At 32.2% G+C, this 27,492-nt stretch overlaps 1 protein-coding gene across 1 annotated transcript; it reads left to right on the forward strand.

Moving 5' to 3' along the window:
• Window positions 1–3,628: 3,628 nt before the first annotated feature.
• LOC130963059 (1-acyl-sn-glycerol-3-phosphate acyltransferase 2-like) lies at window positions 3,629–9,886 on the forward strand. The gene is made up of 11 exons (XM_057889208.1): window positions 3,629–3,732; window positions 4,500–4,622; window positions 5,937–5,976; window positions 6,149–6,222; window positions 6,462–6,521; window positions 7,541–7,618; window positions 7,738–7,896; window positions 8,220–8,345; window positions 8,559–8,651; window positions 8,918–9,004; window positions 9,641–9,886. Exons 1-11 carry the CDS (start codon window positions 3,652–3,654, stop codon window positions 9,884–9,886), a joined length of 1,167 nt encoding a protein of 388 aa, XP_057745191.1. The 5' UTR covers window positions 3,629–3,651.
• Window positions 9,887–27,492: the final 17,606 nt, after the last annotated feature.

The raw sequence follows: 27,492 nt of genomic DNA on the forward strand, positions 1-27,492 counted from the left end.
TAAATAGGATACTAAGATATAGCTCAATCTTATATATTTTACACCAAACACAATATAAAAACTTAATTTAATTTCAGTCTTTCAATTTCTGTCTCAACCTCAATTTCCATTCTAAATACAATTTTAGTGTTTGACACTAATGTTCTATATAAATCAAAAAAAAAAATAAAATTAAATATTACAAATAATAAATTTATTCATTAGATTTTTATATATGTATTTATAATATAAAAAGTATATATATAATCAATCAATCAATCAATAATAATAATAATAATAATAATAATAATAATAATAATAATAATAATAATAATAATAATAAAATTATTCTACAAAAAATTTAAAATTAAAATTATTTGATATTTTTGTATTTAATGTAATGAAAAATGTCCTATTTTAAAAATCATATTTGTATTAAAAGAAAATATTTTAATTTGTATTTTAAAACATCATTATTCACCTTACTTGTTTCTAACGAAAAGAATGTATTAATATGTTAGTGTCATCGTCCACATGCATAAAGTTAAGTTAATAATAATAAAGGTTGACATAAAGTAAAAATAAAATGGATAGCGGACTGTTATGTCTGATAGAGAAAAACGTTGAGAATTGATCTGTGTATTAATTTTCTTTGGAGATTAAAATGTCAATTTTAAAAATCTTTGAGGACTGATTTGAGTAATTACTCTACCGAAAAATAAAGAATAATGTTACATATTCAAATCTTTTTGGCAACCTAATTCAACCAAGTTGGCCCAACTACAATAAAAATCACTTTCAAAAGTGCTCCATTAGCGCATAATTCAAAAAGTTTGAACTACGTGTACAAGTTTTTCTACACTTTTTGTAACACAAATTTTTGTTGAAAAATACACAAATTTCGAAGCATAGCATACAAATTTTTTAAGTATGGCACATGAAAATTAGAATATAACACAAACTTATCAATATAACACACAAATTTTTTCACATAATACACAAATTTTTTAATCATAACATACAAATTTTTGAAGCACAATATACAAATTTTGCTCCACCAAAATTTATGTGTATATTCTTTTATTGAGTTTTATTACACCATATCACATCACATGTGTAAATCAAATAAAGTGAAACAACACACACTCCTTCATTTTCGTAGCACACAAGTAATTAAAGCACCTTGATAGCTCATACTAATTTAACATATATCATTAAATAAATTCTGGTTTATCATAACACGCAAATATTTAAGTACAGCACACATTTTTGTTTAGCATAGCACACAAATTAACATATATAGCACAAAAATCAGAATCATACCATAACATTAATTTTTTAAACAACTCAATCAAAAAAATTAAGATCATCATAAATAACCATAATCAAGAAAAAAAAAATACATACAATAGCATATAAATATCGAATATAGAAAAACAACACAAGTAATCAAAACTAATAGCCTGGTAATTCACACAAATTTGTAAAAAATTATTAAACAAATTCTAGTTTATTACAGCACACAAATATTTAAGCATAACATACATTTTTGTTCAACAAAGCACACAAGTTCACACATATAGAACACAAATATTGATTATAAAAAAACAATATAAAAGGTATTCATACCTTTTAAATTTCACTCAGTAAAAAAGATACATCTAATTCACAAAGAAAAAGAAATTAAACAACAACAATAACAAAAAGACAAGACAAAGAAGCAGAAGAAGAAGAACAACAACAACAAGACGTTAAAGAAGGAAGAAGAAGACAATAGTGGCAGCTGCAGCAACGACGACGACGGTAGTGGTAGTGGCGGCAAACTTATTGTGCCAACGATGACAATGTTGAAGGAGGAGGAGGAGGAAGAGGAGCGTGACTGAAATTTAAATTTTAATAACTTGGTTAACTTGGTTAATAAATGAAACTCCACTAAGGAGACAATGGAGAATCTTGATAATGTGTACAATAGGATGATTATTTAGCCCAACAAGAATAAATAGTGAAAATCACACTACAGATTATCCTAAATTCAAAAACTCCCATTCAGTTATTTCACATCAAATTTTAAATTTTCCAATTTCAAATTTCAAATTTAACAATGTGACCCCCTACAGGCTACAGCCCCAGTGTCGTGACCTCCTCTAGCAGCCCCAACAACACCATGAATCCCTTACCCCCAATTAAAATAACTTGATTACATATAAAACTGATCACCTCCCAAAATGTTTAGTTTCTATGCTTCAACCAAATCTAATAAAATAATTATCCAAATGTTTATTAAAACAACCATTTGCATATCTACTACATTGAACATTTAGATTATTTTAATTGTACTTACATAAATAACAATCTGCATTAGGCATAAAAATAACCATCTACCGATTTACTATAACGAACATATGTATAAAAAAAAGTCTTTCACTTTTTCATCTGATTGGTCTCTTGTGGGAGTTGTAAAGCACAATTGTCATTTGAAGGAATATAATCATCAAAGATTATTGACGATGGTGTAGCAAAATTTTCATCACCCATCGTGCTTGCGTGAGGAGAAGAGAGGGACTTCCTATTCTCAGATTTGCTACCACGGTGTGCCAATGGGGTTCAGCGGTGAGATCCAGGGAGTGCAACGTTGAACGGTTGCCGGTTGCGCGGTGACCGGACATGGCCGTGGCGACGGAGAAGAAAGGAAGGGCAGGAGGGATCCGATACGCCTACAGAGAAGGCTGGGGGCTGCACGGCCGGCGCGTAAGAAAGCTAGTGAATGACGCAACGTGCGCGAAGGTGGTGCTCGGACGTTCGCGGTGGGCAGGGTGGCGTCGGCTGGTGCTTTGGGCGGCGGATGGTGTTCCTAGCAGCGACGGCCTGGGGAGATGGGAAGAGAATAGAGGAGAAGAATGTCCGAAGCACTGATCTCACATATGGAGAGAGGGAGATAAATAACTGCTCCTGTTTGAAATCCTTATTTTTGTTTGAACTTAAAATAAAAAATTATTAAAAATTAATTAAATTAATTATTATCTAATTTTAATTTCCTTTTTATTTTTATTATACACATTGTACGCTAAACTCGTTATCTCTTTATATTTTTTCTAATAAAAACAATTGGCCACTTAGAATTTTTGAAAGTAAAAATTGGAGACTGATATATATATATATCGGAGTAAAATTTAAGGATTGATTTGTATATTAATTTTTTTTAAGACTAAAATATTCATATTTAAAATTTTTAGAGACTAATTAAAATAGGTACTCTTTGAAAAATAACTTGAATAAAAAAAGATATTTTGCTTTCAATTTCCCAGACATGCACATGCTCCTAATTTTGTAATCTTAGTTTATTATTGTGAAAACACTCAAAAGAGTGACTATTTTTTCTAGCCACTGGTATGATCATGGGGCGTGTATTTGATGTCTCCTTTAAATTTTGGCAAACCACGTTTTAAGGTTGGCTAAGGTTGAGGTTAAAAAATAAAATTAAAAATTATTTTATTTTATTTAATGTATTAAAATTTTGCAAGCACACAGAAACTAGAAAAAACAAAGAGGAGGAAGAATAGAAACAAGAATATACTCATGAGGAATACACAATACCAAATAGGATTTCTCTGAAATTAAATTCATTAAATCAAATTCAATCAGCATTTTTGTGTTCTATGTTTTGTGGTTATTATGCCTGTCCCAGCCGTAGTTACTATTATTCCTGTGGGAATATTATTCTTCACCACCGGTCTCATTGTTAATCTCATTCAGGTAACTCTTTTCTTTGATTCTTATTCCCCCTTAATTTTCTTTTCACAAAACAATAATAATAAAATTGTAAATTTTGATATTGTTTGATATATATATATATATATATATATATATATATATATATATATATATATATATATATATTTTTTTTTCAATTTATTATTGCTGGAAAAACAATAACGATGTAAAGGAAAAAAGATACTTTTTTTGTGTGTGTGTGTTTCTTCTTTGGTGCCAATAGGTTAATCTAAATAATAGGGTTTTTAATTGGGAGGATCTTTTTGTTAATTATTCATCCACATTTCGTTGAGTTTAAAATAAAAGGGGGAAAATGTAACTATTCCATTTTTTAATGTTGTTTGTGATAAAGGAGAAAACTAGACTGCTTATTTGATTTGATATTTTGTTGTCATATACACTCGATCAAGTTGTTGCATTTTTCCATTTTTAACGTAATCTTATGCCTGAAAATTTGGTATACTTTAATTAATTTTTAATTGTTGATAGAACAAATTATTATTATTATTTTAACTTAAGCTTATTAGTTTTGAAAATCTGAGAAAGAAACTGCTTGATTATTTCTAGCCATGGCATAAATCATTGTGTAACGAAGAAAGTTAATAATAACTACTATTTTCAACTTTTCTTTGATAAGAGAGAATCACTTTTGGTTTAATGCAACTGATTAAATTGTGAAGCAAGATATGTCTTGGATTACTTTAATTAATTAATTATATAGCCTCTTGATTTTGTTTATTTGGCCTCAGACAATATGTTATTGCCTTGTACGACCAATATCCAAGAGTTTGTACAGAAGAATCAGTAGGGTAGCACTAGAATTGTTGTGGCTAGAACTTGTATGGCTATTTGATTGGTGGGCAGGAGTTAAGGTATTAAATCAACTTCCCTCTCCTCCGTTATGGTTTTTTTTTTGGTATTATTATTTGCTAGTTCAAAGTTTTCTTTTACATTTTGCCAGGAGTATCTTGATTATATGAGGTAAAATTAGATTTTTAAATTTTTATTCAAATATGTTACTTCACTTTTGTAAGCTTATAAGAAGTTAAGAACATTTGAACTTGATAGTCAACTATACATTTTTCTAAGAATGAGAGTTAGTAAGCTTAGATTTAGATATATTGTGCATCTGTGACTTACAACGAACATCTTTTTTTACAAAATTTGTGAGATTCTAGTCCTTTATGTTATGATGTAAAATTAGACCATATATTTTCATTAGAAATTGCTTACTTAAGATATAAAACTGGTCTTATGGTTTTTCCTTCAACTAAAAAGATGCTAAATAGAAATTATGAACATTAGGTTTGATTAAAATTGAGTATTTCATAGGTTGAGGATGTTGTAGCACATGTTTAATTTATTATGTAAAATATCCAATTGTGCCGGTTTCTTTACATGATTATAGTAACAATAACGGTCAGAAATAAAAATTATGATCATTTGTTTAATTACAGTAGCCTATTTCTATACTGTCAATGCCATTATGGATTTGAAATTGTTGCAAAAAATGTTGGGTTCCTATTAATGTAGGTATTTCAGAAAAAGACATTACATATTCTTTTGTCTATATATAAAAAATACTCTAATGTCATATACTACTACTATAGAACAGTGATCCATGTAGTTAGAGAAAGTGAAGATGAATTATTTTATTTTTCACTATTTTTATTATTTTGTAGTTACTTTTCTGTTTCACTTTAGACAGATTTTATTCTCCTTCATCCTACTTTGTCTAGTCAATAACAAAAGATTTGAAGGGGGGTAAAATAATTTGGTGAGAGACTAAATGTTTCTACTCTATTCTGCCAAATAATAGAGTACGGAGATTTTCATTGTTCTTTCTCTCTTTGATAGACTTGTTTTCACATATACGAAAATGTTGAGAGATTTTGCTTTATTATGTAATGGGACTTATCCTTGTTAAATAAAAATATTTTATGCTTAGTCTATTCTTGAAAGTGCTCCTTTTGTTGCTTGCTCCTTTCATTAGATAATTGTTTATGTTGGTTTTTATTCACTAAATCACCATAATACCTCTCTCTATTTTACTTTTCACATCCTTCAACAATGATAAAAATATGATGTTATCTTATATTGAACATCATGAATTTCGCTACAGTTTAAAATTTCCTATTTTGCATTTAGCATGATCAATTTTTTTATTTGGAACTTTCTTATTTCAGCTCCAAATATTCACAGATCAAGAAATCATAAACAAGATGGGTAAGTTTCTTGTACCATGCATTTGGTGCGTAATCCATTTCAACTTTTCTTCCTCGTTCTTCTTCTAGTGTGCATGGTTGAGTTTGTTTTAGAAAGTAAAAGAAGGTTGTTTTGAAGGGCCAAAATTTTCTCGAGTAAAATCTCATCCTCTGTTTTTGTCCTGATTTTCAAGGTAAAGAGCATGCACTTGTCATATGCAATCACAGAAGTGATATTGATTGGCTTGTTGGATGGATATTAGCTCAGGTAATTTTCTTATTTAGTATGACTTTTTTGGATTTTTCACATTTTCAATGCAAGCGTTGCAAGCACATTAATATGTTCACATGTTTAAGCATGACTTGCTTAGGACAAAAAGAGGCACATCTAAACCCAATTTTTACATTTGTGATACTTTATAGTAAAATATCATATCCTTTATATATTTTATGACTGATACATTTTATTTGTGCTTGAACCACTATTTATTATTGAACATACAACAGCGTTGGGGATGCCTTGGCAGTGCCCTTGCTGTGATGAAGAAGTCATCAAAGTTTCTTCCGGTATGATCCATTTAGACTTGTGACTTTGAAATAATAATTAAAAAAAATAGGCAAGCTACTATAAGGATTGATAATTCATGAAATGATCTATTTTTACCTGGTCAGGTATCTTTTTTGAGTTAATATTCGAATTGGTTTGTAAAGTTACACTTGCACCTCAATTTAGTCCCCAAATTTTAATTTACTCAATTTGGTCCCTAACTTGGTATCCGTGACTCACATTATTCCCTGTGGCTAATTTCTTTATAGAACTATTAACGACGTGTTGAGATAGATTGACGGCTGCCACGGTAGACTTCCTAACAACTATCTGATGTAGCAAATAAATTTTTTTACTTCAATTTGCTCTTTAAGAAGTCTTTAAAACCCTTATGTGAAATTAGGGTTAATATTTTAAAGATTTCGAGGGAGAAAAGTGAGGTAAAAGAAATTTCAATTACCACAATATATACTTATTAGGAAGTTTAGTGTGTCAGTTTTAAGTTCATCTCAGTACATCATTAATTGTTTTGTGATGAAAATAAGGTTAGGACCAATGTGAGCCACGAATGCTAAGTTGAGGGACTAAATTGAGTTAATCGAAACTTTGGAAACCAGATTGAATGGTGAATATAACTTTAGAGACCAATATGAGTACTAACTCTATATTTTTGTTATCATGCATGAACTACATTTGCATAATGTCTAGCTTGATGTGACATAATGTCAAATCCCTATATGACCAATTAGTTTTAGAGTTCAACCCTTCGTTCCCTCACTCATCCATTTAAAATCAAATTTCAACACAATTTGAAAATGGTAACTCATGTATGAGAATGTGCATGTAGATATTACAGTCATCCATATACCATTATTTAACGACTTAACCTTTTGTGAGATATAATTCATTGTAGCACATGATCAAACATTTTATGCATGTTTTTCTTGTTGTCAATTGTTAGCGTTTTAGAATAATATCATATTATGATTTTCCCTATTTGTTACCATGGTTAATCTACCGGAAAATTAAATATATGAAGGTGATTGGTTGGTCAATGTGGTTTGCTGAATATCTTTTTCTAGAGAGAAGTTGGGCCAAAGATGAAAACACACTGAAGGTATGAATTACTTAAAATATATGCTTTATGCTCACAAAATTAGATATTCTTGTTTTTCAATGTTTTCTTGTTGTCTTTTTATGACCATCTTATGTTGAGCTTGTTATATTGTAATTCAGTCAGGCATACAACGACTTCAGGATTATCCTCTTCCTTTTTGGTTGGCTCTCTTTGTGGAAGGAACAAGATTTACACAGGCCAAACTTTTAGCTGCTCAGGAATATGCAACCACAACTGGATTGCCTGTTCCTAGAAACGTTTTGATTCCAAGAACTAAGGTGAAATCATTTGTTTTCCCTTTTTCTTTTGCATCTTGTATTTTTTTTCTTTTTCTTTTCATGATTTTTTATAGGTTATTTTGTTCTAGTATATCACCATTTCTTAAATTTTTTGCCAAAATGTCTCCCTCTTCAAATTATTTACTGAGGTTCCATCGTTTTGCCAAGTTGCACCTTGTATTTTTTTTCGCACGTTGATTGGTAGGCGCCTAAGCAAAACACGTATTCTGTGAAGGAAGCGCCAATTAGGCATTTTTGTGCTGGAGGTGCTTCCTTTTTTTCTTCGGATGTTATATTATAACATATTCAATATTGTTTTACAGGGATTTGTTTCAGCAGTGAGCAATATGCGTTCTTTTGTTCCTGCCATTTATGATGTAACTCTAGCCATTCCTAAGAATTCACCTCCTCCGACATTGCTAAGAATCTTCAAGGGAGAACCTTCAGTGGTAAGCCAATCAAAATCAAGATTTAGAAACAACTGCACCATTGACTTGATCCCTTCTTTTTCTGGCTTTTACTCAAATGAAAAAGCTTCTCTCATCCAATTATAAGTTAGGGAACTAAATCCTGATACTTTGTTTGAATTGCCAATAACTCAATAATATCGTTTGTATCTAATGCCCTGCTCAATTAAAATCCTAGTCTTGTTACCTTTTTAGGTGCATGTTCATATTAAACGACATTTGATGAATGAATTACCCAAGGATGATGAAGGTGTTGCTCAATGGTGTCGAGATGTATTTGTGGCTAAGGTGGGTTCAATTTGATTTCTTATAATTTCTATGTATATTATAAAGATTTTGTTAGACATACTTTGAAAAAGTTCCTTGTATTTCATGATTTTCTTATTCAATTAGGAGTAAATAGTTTATTTTTTCTAAAGTTTGTGCATACACACCCTTTGCAAAAGTTGTTTGGTATATTATTTTGCTTTGTGTCTATAAATTTTCATTTTATGACTTTTTTAATTATTTTATATTCTTTTTCCCTCTCATTTTTTCTCCATTGCGCACACCAGGATGCATTGTTAGACAAACATAAATATGAAGATAAATTTAGTGACAAAGAATCTCATGATGCTGGTAAACCAATCAAGTCTCTATTGGTGAGATACTCTCTCAATATGTATGACTTTTGCATTTTTTTATCTTCTTTTTTTTGTATCTCATTGTATGAAGTAAAATAATTTTAGAGCAAAACTACAATGCATGTTGAAAAGTATAAGTTGGCAGATTTTTCTTCAAAATTCTCAAAAGCAAAAAACTCAATTCTGCCCTATAAGTGTCTGTTTGTGATCCAATTTATTTTTCAAGCTCTTCCTAATTTTTCTTTCCCCTCCATGACTTGTATGCTCTCTAACAATGTTCTAAAAACCGAACTGGTCATTAAATCGGTAGAATTAAAGATTTAAAGGTTTAAAAGTTCAACGAGATACAACCAGAGTTGAATTGAATAAAATAAAATAATATATTTGTATAAAATATATATTTTTCAAAAACAATGATTTTTTTGTAGTTTATTATTTTAAATTGGTTAACTGCTAAAATAAGTCAGTTTGACCAAATAACTGGTTTTTTGATTGATTTTTTGGTTCGTTGCCGATCGATTTTTGTCTGAACCAAAGTGATTTGGTAACTAATTCTCAATTTATCTGGTTGATATGGCCGGTTAGGTCCGCTTCTCCGAACTATGTTTTCTAATGAGTTTTTTTTTTACTAATCAAGTTTAACTTTTGGTGTAGGTTGTTATATCATGGTATATTTTGCTTTTTGTGGGATTTGTGAAGTTCGTTCTCTTTTTTCCACTACTAATGTCATGGAAAGGTCTCACAATTTCAATAGCTGCTTTGGGAGTTGTTACTATCCTAATGCAAATTTTAATTCGTTTCTCACAATCTGAGCATTCAACACCAGCAAAAGTTGTCCCTATAAAAACAAATAGAGGAGAACAGTTACAAGCAGAGACTAGGGGTAACAAACAAGACTAGATGAAGTTACTTGTTTGCTAAATTAATTCATTACACTGGAATTCTTTTGAGTACCATTTTGGTGAACTTTATTTGCATTTTCGTGTATTTAGATTCTTCGTTCCTTTTTATCTTTTGTGCTACCAAAATCCACCTAGGGTATGTATTCGATTCTTCTTTGTTGTATGATGTATGCATATGGATTACTTATTTTATTATTAATCGGGTTAAATATGTACAAACAATAGAGTGGAGTAGATAAATTATACACTTTGTATCACCTTTTTAATATCAGGTAGTTGTACATTTCAAATCTTAAATATTATTATTTTTTACTAATACTACATGAATAACCATTTCTTGAACAGCTATAGTTGTAAAGATCTTAAATTTATATTAGTTGTTAAAAAATATATCTATTAGCAATACTTGTCCAATTTGAGACCCAAAATTCAAAAGTAATTTTGTAACACGCCCTCACAAACTCCTAGTCTCGAAATCTTCTTCTCTGTGACTCTATCAGATATATACTCTCAATCCCTTCCTTGAAAAAAAATTACACAAATATCTAGCTATATATTACCATATCAGTGACTGTGTTTGACTCAAATCATTTACTATCTCACTGTAGCTTCTGTTTTGCACTATTTCCAATCATTCAAACAATTACTATCCTTTATCTAAGTAGCAACACAGCACTACTAATGCAAAATGATGATACTATCTACAGGTCTTCTTAGTTGATGCAACCACAAAGCATTTCAATGCCTTGACAACTAGGTTGGAGAAGACAGCAAAAGAATTTGATTTCAATAACCATTCTGGAACAGATGAGGAAAAAGTTGAATTTTGAAATTTCGATTTCTCAATTAGAGTGAGAAGAAACAAATGCAGGAGAGGATGTTGATGGTAAACAATCGTCTGAAGAGTGATTGTATTTATTGTAGCATAATACTAATTAGTAATGAAGACATTTAAATGATGTAAATAGTTATATAAATATTACTTTTGCTTATTATATATGTAGACATTGTGAATGTTTTAGAATTTATATGAATTAATTAATCTATTTAATCATTTTTATATTTTGTTGAATTTTAATTATATATGTAAATTACGCTTTAAGAATAGTATATGTGAAATTTAGTAAAAATTATTCTAGGAAATCGTTGTTAGTGATTAAAATCATAGCGACCAATTTAGCCATCACAAAGGTAGTCGCTATTAAGAACGAAAATAGGAGTTTTTTTTACCGTTAAAGACAAATTTAACATTTGAAAAATCGATTTCCAATTAGTGATTGATTTCGCGACTGAAACGTTGGACGTCATTTCGCGACTAAAGAGTTGGTCGTCATTTTGCGACTTATTTTTTAAGTTACTAAAAAATCATTTGATATTAGTTTGGTAGCTTTGGTTGAAAATTGGTCAACAAAATCGGTCGCCAACAGTTAGTGGCTGAAATCGATCAATATTTTTAAATTTAGCGACTAAGGTTTTAACGATCACCTACATCTGTCGCTAAATTAGTCGTTATTCCAATAACCTTTTGTAGTGTTTGGAGCAATTTTGTGTTGTGGAGTAAAACATCCTATTACTAGCCTTTTTTCTAAATATTGGATCTTAATAGTCTCATGCATAATTAAATGAAAAATTATTCTCCACATACAAGCATTTTTCCCATACAAGTCATTTATATTCACGCGCTTCGTGTTATTACTGCACATTCTTCTTCTTCTTCTTGTTTTTGCGCGTTCTTCTTCTTCGTTATTTTTCTGTTTTGTTATCGTCGTCATCAACACCACCTCTTCCTCCTCCTCCTCTTCCTCCTTCTTTTTTTAGTGGAATTTCTTCTCCTCCTTTTATTGTTTTGAATCTAATCAAGTTGCTGGGTTGTGGTTCAATTCAGAAAAAAAAATGTAGCATTAGAGAAAACATTTTTCTATATTTGCAACAAATTGGGTGTAACACGGAGATATTTGAGTGTATTTTTATTCTGATAAATTCTGCATAATTCAAAACTCTTCCTCCTCCTCTTCTTCCTTTTCATCTTCTATTGCTTTTTTTATCATCACCATCTTCTTTTTTTTCTTATTTATCTTTTTCTTTTTTATTTTACCTTCTTAAATTTCTTCTTATTTTACTCTCTTAACAATAATAAAAATAAAAAAATTAAACAAAGAAGAAAAAGAAACACGTAATACTGTAAAATTACTTGGAAGAGGATGAACTTACATTCATTTAACTAAAAGAAAAAAATAAGAAAAAAAGAAAAAGAAAAAAATGCAGCATTAGAGAAAACATTTTTCTGTATTTGCGGCAAATTTGGATGTATTTTTATTCTGACAATTTCTGTATAATTCAAAACTCTTCCTCTTCCTCCTCCTCATCTTCTACTGCTACTTCTTTTTTTTTTAATCATCATCATCATCATCACCATATTCTTTTTTTTTTCTTATTCATATTTTTTCTGTTTTACCTTTTCAAGTTTCTTCTTATTTTACTCTCTTAACAAGAATAAAAACAAAAAAATCAAACAAAGAAGAAGAAAAAACACATAATGCTATAAAATTACTTGAAAGAGGATGAACTTACATTCATTTAACTAAAAGAAAGAAAGAAATAAGGAAAAAAAAGAAGAAGAAAAAAATGCAGCATTAGAGGAAACATTTTTCTGTATTTGCAACAAATTTGGATGTAGCACGAAGATATTTGGGTGTATTTTTATTCTGATAAGTCTGCATAATTCAAAACTCTTCCCCTTCCTCCTTCTCATTTTTTACTGCTTCTTCTTCTTCATCTTCTTATTTCGTTTTCTTATAATTCTTCTTGAGAGAAAAAATCAAATAAAGAAGAAAAAATACATAATGTTACAAAATCAATAGAAAGAGGAGGAGGAAAAAAATGCAGCAACAATAACAACAATAAAAAGAACCACGATGAGGATGAAAACGCGAAAAAAAGAAGAAGAAAGAATTGAAGAAAAATGAGAAGGAATGCAAAGAAGAAGGAGAAGAAGAAGGAGGAGAAGGAGTAAGAGGATGAACGTAGAATACAAATGTTCAAAAAAAACTGTTTCTCATTTCGTGTTATTCAAAGTTGAGGAAGCGCGTGTTTACACGCTCTTTAAATTGAGAGTTATTTTTGTTAGGTTTGAGCTGATTTATATAGATTTGTATGCCAAAAAACTTGGGGTAAAAAGCCTTAATAAGCCAAGTCAAGAATCATATAACGTAAATACGCCAAAGTAAAAATCGTTTCAGCAATAAGCCAAATCATATTTTTATATAATTCGAACCATGCTGGTTCGAATTCCATTTCTACATAATTCGGACCAGCTTGGTTCGAATTACATACAAACACACGCACACACATAATTCGAACCAGCTTGGTTCGAATTACACACAAACACACGCACACACTAATTCGAACCAGCTTGGTTCGAATTACACACAGTAATTCATGGTATAATTCGAATTATGCTGTTAAAAAATTAATAATTTATTTAAAAAAATTTATTAAAAAAATTAATAATTTAAAAATTAAAAAAAATATATTTTTATTTCATACGTTAAAAAAAGCTAACAAAATATTTAATTACGAGACTTCTTTAAAATATTAATGAGCTATCAATTCGAATTCCATACAATACTTTTCTGTCCATTTTTAATAGTTCATGAATATTTTTTAATAAATTTTTTTAAATTATAGTACAAAAAATATTTTATCCTATGCAAAACAATTTAAAAAAATTGCTTAAAAAATGTTAGGAGTACTATAAAAATTTGTAATGTTATAATAACTTAGGTAAATACATGCATGTACTCAAATTTTAAATAAAATACTCTACATAGTCAATAATAATTTAGAAATGAAAGAAAATATTTTATTCCATACAAAATAATTAAAAAATATATTTTATTCTATACAAAATAATTTTAAAAAATGGCTTAAAAGATGTTATGAGTACTATAAAAGTTTGTAATATTCTAGTGATTTAGGTAAAAATGGCTTAAATATTTGTATTATGTGATAGGTTAGTAACGAGTACATTACAAACTTTTATAGTACTCATAGTAACAATGTTTAATTTAATAATTGTTATTAAAATTTTAGTTGTACTCGTTACAAAATAAATAATTACAATATATAAATATAAAATGAATTGACCAATTTAAAAATAAGACAATCTAATAATATTGAAAGCCATTTAATTTAAAAACGTAATTTAAAAAATAAATCCTTCACATACTTACATAATTATGAATTTATAATATGATAAATAATTCCCAAAAAATTATTCTAAAACTTAACTTCTAGACACTGAATTATTTATTTAAATAGTTTAATTTTTATCTAACCTAATATAATAAAGTATGTTTAAACCTTATTATTATTATTATTATTATTATTATTATTATTATTATTATTGGTTTAATTCAAATTATTATTATTATTATTATTATTATTATTATTATTATTCGAACTGTTCATCACGTAATTCGAACCAACTTACTTCGAATTACATAGAATGTAGTCTTCTTGAGTAATTCGAACTCACCTAGTTCGAATTATACTCAATTGTAGTTCGAACCATATAGGTTCGAATTACATTCATCACGTCTTCCATCATAATTCAAGCTCCATTGGTTCGAATTACATGTTTTCCTAATTCGAACCAAGCTGGTTCGTGAATCAATTTTGAATTTGGCTTATTCATGTAATTTCTTTTTTCCTTGGCTTAATTGTGTTTTTTGCCCAAAAACTTGTATGTATAGCAAGTCTCTTAAATGAAAAGTTGATATGTAAAAGAACTACCACTTTTTCTTTTAAGTGAAATAACTGAACTATTCTATAGCTTTTGATTGTTCAATGATTAGTTATTGTTATTAGTATGATTGTATTAATATGATTAGTTATTCCTTAATGATCATGTTCAGATTGTTCAAATTTGTTTTAATTGAAATAATATGCACCTTTAACTCCTATGAGGGGACCTGATGTGGTGCTCCAAACCTTAATGGAGTTTTAGAGTTCTATAATTAAAAACGAGTAAAAGTGTGTGTTTAAATTTTTAAAAGTTTTTAAGAGTGTGTGATTGAAGTATTATTTTGTTACTTAAATTTTATTTTCATGGGAATCAAATATACCTAAAAGGAAAGTGGAAATTAAAATGATAGTATTTTTGATTATCTGAAATCAAATTTATTTGAGAATAATTTTTTAAATTTTGAACTAAACATAAAAATATGATATTCCTATCTTAAAATTCTTAAGAATTATTTATAATTCTCCCAACTATACACACTCTAAATATGGAAAAAGAGAAGTGTGCAAAAGTGTCTGTTTAGAGTTTTGTAATTTTATGTTTTTTTATGAAGATTTTTTATTTTATTATTTTAAGTTTTGATCTATTTTATTTTTAGATTGATATTAGACTATTATAAAATTATAACAAAAAAAATAAAGAGTTAGAAATATTGAAAAGAAAATTATACCCTTTTATTGTTAATTTTAAAAGACTAAAATATTATTTAAGATTAAAGTTATTTAATTTGAATTAGAAATGTGCTTTAATTTGAAAAGAGTAGAATATACTTTTAGTTAATTTTCAAAAGACAAAGATGTCCTTTTAGAATTTAAGTTGTTTGATTGTTTTAAATATTAGAAATCTGGATTTGATTTTAAAAAGACAAAATTTTCTCATTTTGAAGATTAAATTTAAAATACTAAAATATTGATTTAACCATTAATTTAAAAGACCAAAATACCTTTTAATATTAATGTTGTTTTTAAAGGCATTAAAAATAAAAAATTGAATTTTTAAGTTATAAAAACTAAAGTATATCCTATATCGAATTAATTTGGAAATGACCAACATGTCCTTTTATTTTTATAATTAATGTTATTTAATGGAGTTAGAATATTAATATTTAAATTTAATTTTAAAAAACTAAAATACAAATTTTTAAGTAATTTTAAAATAATAAAAGTGCTCGTTATACAACTAAAGTTGTTTTATCTAATTCGATCGAAGGAAGAAAATTCAATTTTGTTTTAATAAATTCAAATACACTATTTGGTATTAGTTTAAATAGTAAGTGCTTTTTTAGGACTATTAGGTAATGGTTATCAGTAGTTAAGAGAAGGGGGATTGAATCTTGGCCCTTTTTTATTTCTCGTGTGAACTTGTTTTTCTGTTGAGAGAATACAGGAGATATTTTGATTTTGTCTCTTAATTCGGTAGGAGATTCTTTTGTTTTGTCTCCTGTTGTGCATAATCAAAAACAGAGATGAGAGTAGAGATTGACACACAGAGATATCTTGGTTCAACTACCTAGTGCAATGTAGCCTACATCCAGTCTCCATCACAACTGTGACGGAATTTCACTATCTTTTCAATAGATTATAATCATCAATACTCCCTAGGACTCTACCCAATCCTATCTGAGATAAGTTCAGTTTCTAACCCAAACAGGACTTGACTAGGACTCAAACCTAACTTTCAACAACAAAGTACTAACCCAACTTGCAAGATAATCCCCATAGGATCATGACACAAAACAGAAAAACATATAAAGAATTTTTTAGATAACTATGGCTTTTTCTCCAAGTCTAGCTCACTGTCTTTTTTCACTCATTGAATTTTTCTTATAAACCTCACCATGTTTACCTTTTTTAACGAGACTCACACAAACTAAACTGAGAGAAAGAAAAACAAAATGGTAACCATGAAGGAGAAGAACTTACAATAGTTTAGGAAGTTATGAGAACCGAACCAAGTGCTATCTTCTACTCTCCTTGCTCAACCCTTGGTTGTTCACCCTTATTATAAAAGAGTAAAACCTCCAAGGTTTGAACCAATGTTCAACACTTGGGTTGTCTTCTTCCTCCTTCATCAGAACTTACAGCGGCATGGTTAGGAGAGAGAGAGAGAGAGAGAGAGAGAGAGAGAGAGAGAGAGAGATAAGGCCAAATCTTTGACATGCAACATACCTTTCTCTTTCATCCTATTTCTTCAAGTTTCTTTGATCTTGACTGTGAATCCTTTCTTTGGCTCCAAGTTTGGTTTTGGGCTGTGGATTCAAGACAAAGCATTGTTGACTTCTTATTTTTGATGGTTGCTTGATTTGTGCTTGAAGCTCAGCGGATTTCTTCATGGTTTGTTGTTGAAGAATGAATGGGGAAAGGAACTTCTGAAGATGCTCTATCCGAATGGGATTTGCTTCTCTGTTGTAGTCCTTCTTCTTGCTTGAAATTGGAAACAAGCTTTTGGTTCCTCACCGAGCCCTAGATTTGGACCTTTCTCTTTCTTTTTTTTTGGTTCAGTAACTTGATGTGATAGGGAAGGAAAAGAAGAGAGAGAAGAGAGAGATTGTGTTCGGTGGAAGTGAATAAGGGATTCAAATGAATTGAATTTTGTTTATCCGGTTAGTAACGAGTTTGAGAGTGATCACCGACTTGGGCTTGGATCTTTATTTGGGCTAGGTTTGATTTCTTTCTTTCTTATGGTTCAGCTGTCCATCCTTTTTGGATCAAGATTTGAGTGAATGGTATGGTTGAAATTTGTGTTGGCCCATGTGTTTGTGCTTGTGGGCTTGCTTACTGGGCCTGTTTCAATTCAAATTAATTTATGCACATTACACAAAAACAATTATATAACCAATTTGACGAGAAGTCAATAATGTTTGGTCATCACTTTAATCAAGTTTTAGTTTTCCAAACTCAAAAATCTCTCCTTTAATGACAAACATTATTAAAGAATGAATTGAGAGAAGTTGAGGGTAAGAAACTTCCTTTTGATGATTTATTTAATATGAAACTCCCCCTTTCCTTTGATCACTAAGATCTTCCTAAATGTTTGCTTTTAACAACTTGTGGAAACAATTCCAAGCAATCAATATATTTGCAAACAATTCTAAAACACCACATCTTGTTTAGTTTTTGCAAGGTGTTTCACAAGATCATTAATCAGCCTTATCAAACACAGAGTAATCACAGATTAAAGCTAATATTCTTAGGATTCATATATCAAAGAACAAGGCAAAAGAATTTAGATATGATTTCTCATCTTTTCAAAACAGAGGCAGCCATTCAAAATAGAACATAGGCAGTCATGGGACAAAACCTTTCCATGAGACAACAACATGAGTTTTCACAAATTCAAAGTAGAGGCAAATATTTTTAGCAACCCATTTTTTAATTCATTTTTCTTTATTTCTTTTCTCATGTTCAAAAATTTAAAATAGAGGTAGCTATTTTTAGCAATAGCCCATTTTTCAGCTTATTTTTTCCCTTTTTGTCATCAAAGAGGAAATCTGCAGAAAGAATGTCACTAAACAATCCAAAACAGCAAGTTAAACAAGCTATTACTATCAAAGTTAATGAGCTAATCCTATTATAGTCATCTATAAAGTAGTATCTAAAGAAGTATCCAAAGTACCAAGAAACACAATACCATCAAAATAGAGTTCAGAATTCAGAAACAACTAAATATCAAACTTCCAAGGGCAACACGGGACAAGACTAAGCATCAGATTCCTCTTCTTCAGTCTCCAAGATGTCTTCCTCTTTCTCGGATATTACCTGATCCTCATCAAGTGAATCAAGGTGCATCAAAAGTACCTTAATTCGGTCATGGAATTTCATCAAAGATTTTTCAGTTTGAATTGTAATCTTTCGAATTTGTTTGCTTGATTAGACCATCTATTTGGTCATAGACACAAACTCTTGGAGGACATCTTTGACAACTCCAGTAATCAAGTACTTGTGGAATCAGAAGTACCAGCCACTGAAGGTGAGGGAAGGCTTTCATCTTCTCTTTCATCCAAAAATGGATCCTTAGTGGTCTTGGTATACTTTCCTTTGGCTTGTTTCATTGCACCACTGTCCTTTAGAGATGAAACTTTGTTTTCGACAGGCTCATTACTTAGATCAATTGAAAAATATTCAAATATGCAAGTCAGAAACATTCCATAAGGAAGAGAAACATTTTTCTCACTTCTAACATAGTCTAGCATGTGACAGATCATGAGGTAAGCAAATGAAATAGGAGCAAGATTCAGAGTGGCATATAGCACCAAAATATCAAAGATGGTAACTCGCTGGTATGATCCACTTTGGAGAAGAATAATATGAGTGGTGATTCGATAGAGTTGGGCTCTAATAGGACCTAGAGTCTTATGGGTGGAAATCTTACCATCCATAAGTGAAAATTTTTCACAAATGCTAGCCAAGGCATCCTAATGAGAGATACCTAAATCGTCATCTCATTTTCCAGACATGTAGGCTCTCACTCCGATGTCTTCATAACCGAGGGCATCACTAATGGTTTTCTTATTCAAAACAATTTGACAACCCTTGACATAAGAGTAGATTTCTCCCTCATGAAAAAGCAAGTTGGTATAAAATTCTCTGGCCAAATTCGGATATACTGGTTTTCAAATCTTGAAGATGTTTTCCCATTTCAAAAGATCAAAGTTAACTTTAAAATCAATTCCTTTTTCAGTCAGAGCCTTAAGGTCAACAACAAAAGTAGATCATAGAGAACATTTTGACAGCACTTATTTGTGAAACTCATAATCTATACAGGAAGAAAAATAGAGAGAATCATAATGAGAATGAGAAGGTTTACCAAATATGGTTTTGTAGTCAAGAAAATCAATGTTAGGAGGTCCCCTGAAAGGTTTGAGAAATGGCCTTTTGGAGGCCTTGGAGGGACGACTAGAAGGGGCAAATCATCTTGAAGGATGAGGGGTAGAGCGAGGAGATGGAGATGGTGGATGATATTCTTCATGCATGAGACCCTTTCCTTTTCCTCCCGTAGCCCGAGATGACTTGGCCACTGATGAGAGAACTTTTGTGTGGTCTAGAATTCAGAATAAATTCCCGTTGCAAGTATAACTTCTAAACCAACAAAAGCCCTTTCATACAAACGTTTTGGTTGTCACAAGTAACAAACCCCTTTTTAAAATTGATAACCGATTATTTAAACCTCGGGTCGTCTTCTCAAGAAATTGCAGGGAGGTATGTTCTTATTATTGGTTATGAGTTTGTAAATTGGGGTTTTGAAGTTTGGGCAATGGGCACAAGTATATTTAAATGACAAGTAAAATAAATTAACAATAATAAAATCTCTTAGCAAGGTATAAGAACTGGAAGTCCTATCCTAGTTATTCTTATCAATTGTGATGAGAATTGGATTTTTCTCCCACTTTGTTAACCTCTAACTATGAAGGTAAGTTAAGTGGATGAATTAATTCGAATTCTCAAGTCCCATTCTTTCCTTGGGAAAAGTTAGAGTTATTGTATCTCGAATCAATTCTTGAAGAATTCCAATTTTCAATCAACAATGAGTTTGATAACTCAAGAGTCACCAATTAATCAACCAAAGCCAAAAGGGAAAATATCTAAATTAAATTAAAAGCATTCATGTAAATAAAGCAATCAAACTACGTTTAAACATAAATTCAAATTCAACATAAAAGAGTTCATAAATTAAATTGGAAAAATAAGTAAAGGGAATATTAAACCTGGAATTCAGAAGAAAATTGTAAGTTGGAATAATAATAAATCCTAAATCCTTTAAGAGGAATCTTAATCCTAATCCTAAGAGAGAGGAGAGAACCTCTCTCTCTAAAAACTACATCTAAAATAATAAAAAGTAAATTATGAATAGCATGATTATGAATGGATGCAATCCCTCTGCTTTATAGCCTTTAATCTGAGTTTTCTGGGCCGAAAACTGGGTCGAAAACAGCCCAGAACTCGCTGGAGAAGAAATCTGCCACGCTGGTTTTTCGTCACTGCGACGCGGCCGCATAGATCACGCGGTCGCGTTGCCTAGCGTCAGAGCAACTATGGTATATTATATATCAAATCGAAGCCCCAGATGTTAGCTTTCCAACGCAACTGGAACCGCATCATTTGGACCTCTGTAGCAAAAGTTATAACCGTTTGAGTGCGAAGAGGTCAGGCTGGACAGCTTTGCAGTTCCTTCAACTTCTTGTATTCCTTCCACTTTTGCATGCTTCCTTTCCATCCTCTAAACCATTCCTGTCCTGTAATCCCTGAAATCACTTAACACACATATCAAGGCATCTAATGGTAATAAGAGAGGATTAATAATAAGCAAATATAAGATCAAAGAAGCATGTTTTCAATCATAGCACAAAATCAGGAAGGAAAATGTAAAACATGCAAATTGTATGAATAAGTGAGTAAAGAGTTGATAAAAACCACTCAATTGAGCATAAGATAAACCATAAAATAGTGGTTTATCAGCCTCCCCACACTTAAACAATAGTATGTCCTCATGCTAAGCTCAAGAGAAGCTATAAAGATGAAGAGGAATAGTAGAAAGTATGAAATGCAATCCTATCTATATGAATGCAACTAAATGTGAAATGCTTCTACCTACTTGGTTAAAAATAAATAAGTTCTCCAAGACAAACATAAATCAGATTTCACCAATTCAAATTATACAATAAAAGACAAGTAAACTTGTAAGAAGATAGCTCATGAAAGCAGGGAACATAGAATCAAGCATTGAACCCTCACAGGAAGTGTATATCACTCTAATCTCTCAAGTGTCTAGGGTCAATCACTCTAATCTTCCCTAGTCATGCTTTCTAAACCTTGTTTCTTCATCTAACCAATCAACAAATATTTAGCATACCAATGCAAACATCATGAGGTCTTTTTAGGGTTGTAATGGGGCTGAGGTAAAAGTAAGGATATATGTATGGCCAAGTGAGCTTTATAAATTGAATCCTTGAGTAGTTTAAGATCTCACCTAAGATATACATATTCTATAAAAATTTTAAAATTATACTTAGCCTCCCAAAATTCCCACTTTTGTATGATTCTCATACTCATGTACCAAATTATTGATATTTTTTACTTTTATCACATGTGCATTGACCTTTCAACTTGACATTGGGGTAATTTTGTCCCCTTATTTGTTTGCTTATTTATTGAATTTTTTTTGAATCATAAAAGCAAACATAACTTATCAATGCACATGGATTTTCCATTATTTTTCTATTTTGGTTTTTTATGAGTAGGTTTCCAAATTCCCAATATTCAAATAAATTAGAAACATGATACATTCCCTTATTAACCCATGTTCCCACAGTTTCTCCACACTTAATTGTTACACAATCCCTATCTTAAGCTAACCAAAGATTCAATTGAGATATTTAATTGTTTTTCTGCTTTAAAGCTAGTGATGTGGTAAAATACAGAACAAATGGGGATTAAAAGGCTCAAAGTGGCTGACAAGGGTGATTTAAAGGGTAGGCTTATTTTGGATAAGTGAGCGAAAATCAAACAATGGCCTCAATCATATGCAAGCATGTAAATACACTAAATAATGGACATATAGATTGGAACAAAATATAGACTACACTCATAGAGAAGGAAACACATAGGAATAAAATATTTATGGTTAAATAATGTAACCATATAAATAAGCTCAAATCTCATAGGTTGTGTGTTCTTTAGCTCAAAAACCATGTTTCAAATACAACTTCCAACAAGTTTTAACATAAAAATTTTTCAATTTAAATTAGTGAAAATTTTCAAAGATAGGGTCTTAAAAGAATTTTATTACTTTAACCAAGTAGTAAAATATGCACAAAAAAATAAACATGCAATCAAACATGCAAATGCAACAATGAAAAACAAAAATTGGTGTTGAGAAGGGACTAACTAACTCGTGGAGATCGGTATCGACCTCCCCACACTTAAAGATTGCACCATCCTCGGTGCATGCTGAGATGTGCAGGTGGATGGGGGTTGTAGTTCCTCATCTAGTGCTCTTTTGTGTTCCTGTCCTTGCTGGTGGTTTGGGAGTAGCTTTCTCTCTTTATCCTTCTTGGTGGCCATCCTGAAAGGAGAAAAAGGAAAGTAACAAGCAAAGCTAGGGGATCCAGCAAGGAAGAGAGCGGGAAAGGTGGTAATCAATGCACAGTAAAGAAGAATGATGTTAACACATGGTCATGACTACATGTGAAAAGTCATCAATGGAAATATAGTAAGTGCATGTGATGACAGTTAAATGCAAGATGTTTATTGGCATGCTGGCAAAGGCATAAGTAGAATAGATCAAGCATTCAATGTCCAAGTTAGATTACCAAGTCTTTCAAACTAACAATCATGTTTGTAATAACAATTATATTTAATTAATAAAATATAAAAAGGGTTTTGTGAAAAGCAAGCATTTATAGTAATAGATTAAAAGAAATCTTAAAAATAGTGCACAATGCCATACGGACGTTTTCACAAACACATAGCATGCATAGTGAATAAGCTATTTGAAAGTATTAAATTGAACATGCAAGCAACCCTTTAAAAAGTAATATATAATTGTCAAATAATCCACAAAAATATAGAAAAACAATGACCCAAATAAAATTCCAACACCAATGAAAATAATGCAATGAATGAAAGTATGCAATTAAGTAAAAGGAAATGAAAGATAAGAACAATGAGAAGGGGAAAGAAGGGAAGAAGAAGTAGGTAAGAAAGGAGGGAGGAAAAATTAGGATTGGGGAAGAAAAGATAAGATAATTAGCAAATTAGGATAAGCTGTGCGGCGCAAGCGATGCGAACGTGTGGAGCACGCGGTCGCGTGACTTGTACTTATACAGATTGACGCGGTCGCGTCGGTCACGCGGTCGCGTCGGTCACGCGGTCGCGTCGGTCACGCGGTCGCGTGACCCGTTTTATGCCAGTGGCGTGAGGGTAGCCTCGCGCTCGCACAACTCTCTGTTCAAAATCATTAATTGCCAAATATTGGGTGACGCGATCGCGTGGGGCACGCGGTTGCGTGAGTGGCCATTATGAGGATATGATGCGGTCGCGTCGGTCACGCAGCCGCGTGGGAAGAATTGTGCGTTTGGCACCAATCCAACACCACTCTAGCACAACATTCGGTCATGCACCTTTTCTACGTCGAATTCCAAGGTACGCGGCCGCGTAAGTGACGCGGTCGCGTGGGAGGCCAGTGTTCCCACTCGACACGGACGCGTCAGTGGCGCGATCGTGTAGGGTCAAAGTATGCTAAAGGCGCGCCTCCAGCCATGCTCCAGCGTGACTCTCTGTTCGTTTTTATTTTCTCCCCTCTCCTTGCGTCGCGGACGCGTCGTTGATGCGGTCGCGTCGCGTGGTATTTATTTTTTTTATATGCATGAAAAATGCAGAATGCAATGCTAATATGAATGTTATGCAAAACTCCAGGTTCAATATAATAAGATAAAAGAAGACTCGGAAACAAATAAAACTAGATAAAAATGAAAAAGAAACGATCATACCATGGTGGGTTGTCTCCCACCTAGCACTTTTAGTTAAAGTCCTTAAGTTGGACATTTGAGGAGCTTCCTATTATGGCGGCTTGTGCTTGAACTCATCCAGAAATCTCCACCAATGTTTGGAGTTCCAGTAGCCTCCGGGGTCCCAAACAAGGCGCAGAAAGCCTTCAAGCAAGTTAAAGCAAGTGACAAGGCCCCAAGATTGTTGATTTCTAGAGTGAATTCCAGGGTCCCAAATCTTGCTTTTGCACCCGTCTTCTTGTTGAGCAATATTGTTCCAGCCGGGTGGCAAACAGTCTGAATTCTCACTGAAGCAGCCAGACAACTTCCTAGACCCATTCAGTTGAGCTCTACACCAACCTTTGCGTTTAAATGTTGGGCACACAACCATGTTGAACCTTGCAGGATAAATCTTATCTCTGACTATCTTCTTCTTACTCTTAATGCCACAGAGAGCTCTAAGTTGACCATCCGTCTCCAGTAGCCCATATTCAAGTGGAATTAGAAAGCTAAGGGATATGAATTTTACCCACTTGAATGTTGTGAAGGATGATGGCAACTTAGGGGGAGGTGTTTCTAATGAACGTGCAAGCTCCACTCCGTTGTGCTCTTCTTCGACATCTTCCACCTCTTTGTAATCTTCAATATCAACCTCTTCCTTTTGGTGAATTTCTTCCAATTTAATCTCTTCTTCATTGTTCACCAAGGGCATGGGATGTTGTGTTTCATCTTTTTTAAACTCCATATCAAGTCCAATGGAAGAGGATTCAAATGTAGATAAGAATTCATCAATGATTGAATCCATCTCTTGATCGTCTCCTTCAAAGTCTTCAACTATGATATGCTTTGGAGGTTGTACACCCTCCTCAACATCAGCTTCAAACGTCTTTGAAGGGTGCTCTATAACTTGATTTTCCCATGGAGGTTCAGCATCTCCTAAGTCTTCAACCACTGCCTCCTCTTCTTCTTCAATAATTCTGGCTTCCTCCACTTGTTCCAATATCAAATCGTGCTGCTCACTATCCACCGGAGTGCCCACTTTCTCCTTCCTGCTACATTCTTCAGTAGATTTTCCACATGAAACCATGGGGGTTCTTTGAATGTCCGAACGTCAGAAAGGTAATCGATTTCTTTCTTGATCCAGGTATTTAAGTATGCAATCGTATTCGTCCTCGATGATTTTCTTTTCAACTATTTCTTCACCTTTAAGCACAAAATCCTCCTTGTTGTCTTCTTTCACTAGTTCTTCAACCGTGCTGTCAACTTCAAGGGTGTCTACTACCTTCACCTTTAGTGCCTCCTCTAGCTCCTTATGAAGTATGGATTCGCGAAGATGATCCCTTCTCTCTCGTTCTATGTCAATAGTATCAGTGGGATCATGTTGCTCTTGGATTGATGGGTGTTGGTGCTCTTCCATGGATGGTGGTGATGGGATGGGTGGATCATTATGTGGTTGAGATAGAAGTGCAGTGGAGCTTGAGGGTTGAATATTGGGTGTAGAGGGTTGGCCCAAGCGGGATATAAGTGCTTGAAGAGTAGAGGCGAGACTAGTGATAGAGGCAAGTTTGCTTTCCATGGAGGTTTGGGGTGGATAGGAGGGTGCATTTGTTGGGAGAGAAGGTTCATAATACGGAAGTGGTACCTCTTGATAAGGATATGGAGATGGTGTATATTGAGGTGGTGCTTCTGGGTATGGTTCATATGGTGGTTGGTGTGGTGAATAGGGATTGGGGTCATATGGAGGTGAATGGAGGAAAGGGGCTTGTGAGTGTAGTGGTTCAAAATTATGTTGTGAGGATGGTCTCTGAGCATACGGTGGGGCTTGTTGGTAGTTACAAGGTTGTCCACCATATCTTACAGCTGGGTATGCATTGTAGAACGGTTGTTGTCCATGATATCTTGGAGGGTGTTGTTGCCTAAAGGGTTGATTAGATCCTTTTAGCTCTATCCATCCTTGATTGGTCTGACCTTGATGCATATCCCTACTATGGTTTCTATTTCCTTCAATAAAGTTAAAACCAAACTCAAAGCGAGAGGGGTGAGAATTCATAGTAGTTATCAGAAATAAGGGGAAAAAAGGAGAAAGAAATAAACAAGTAAAAGAAAAATATTTTTTTTTGAAAAAAATATTTACAATAACCAATAATAAGGCACACGTTTGCAATTCCCCAGCAACGGTGCCATTTTGATGAGAGAACTTTTGCGTGGTCTAGAATTCAGAATAAATTCCCGTTGCAAGTATAGCTTCTAAACCAACAAAAGTCCTTTCATACAAACGTTTTGGTTGTCACAAGTAACAAACCCCTTTTTAAAATTGATAACCGAGTATTTAAACCTCGGATCATCTTCTCAAGGAATTGCAGGGAGGTATGTTCTTATTATTGGTTATGAGTTTGTAAATTGGGGTTTTGAAGTTTGGGCAATGGGCACAATTATATTTAAATGACAAGTAAAATAAATTAACAATAATAAAATCTCTTGGCAAGGTATAAGAACTGAAAGTCCTATCCTAGTTATCCTTATCAATTGTGATGAGAATTGAATTTTTCTCCCACTTTATTAACCTCTAACTATGAAGGTAAGTTAAGTGGATGAATTAATTCGAATCCTCAAGTCCTAGTCTTTCCTTGGAAAAAGTTAGAGTTATTGGATCTCGAATCAATTCTTGAAGAATTCCAATTTTCAATCAACAATGAGTTTGATAACTCAAGAGTCACCAATTAATCAACCAAAGCCAAAAGGGAAAATATCTAAATTAAATTAAAAGCATTCATGTAAATAAAGCAATCAAACTACGTTTAAACATAAATTTAAATTCAACATAAAAGAGTTCATAAATTAAATTGGGAAAATAAGTAAAGGGAATATTAAACCTAGAATTCAGAAGAAAATTGTAAGTTGGATAATAATAAATCCTAAATCCTTTAAGAGGAATCCTAATCCCAATCCTAAGAGAGAGGAGAGAACCTCTCTCTCTAAAAAATACATCTAAAATAATAAAAAGTGAATTATGAATAGCATGATTATGAATGGATACAATCCCTCTACTTTATAACCTCTAATCTGAGTTTTCTGGGCGAAAACTAGGTCGAAAACAGCCCAGAAATTGCTGGAGAAGAAATCTGCCACGCTGGTTTTTTGTCACTGCGACGCGGCCGCATGGATCACGTGGTCGCATCACCTAGCGTCAGCGCAACTATAAAATATTATATATCAAATCGAAGCCCCGGACGTTAGCTTTCCAACGCAACTGGAACCGTGTCATTTGGACCTCTGTAGCGAAAGTTATAACCGTTTGAGTGCGAAGAGGTCAGGC

This window comes from Arachis stenosperma, chromosome 2 (assembly GCF_014773155.1).
Source record: "Arachis stenosperma cultivar V10309 chromosome 2, arast.V10309.gnm1.PFL2, whole genome shotgun sequence".
NCBI classification, from domain to species: Eukaryota; Viridiplantae; Streptophyta; class Magnoliopsida; order Fabales; family Fabaceae; genus Arachis; species Arachis stenosperma.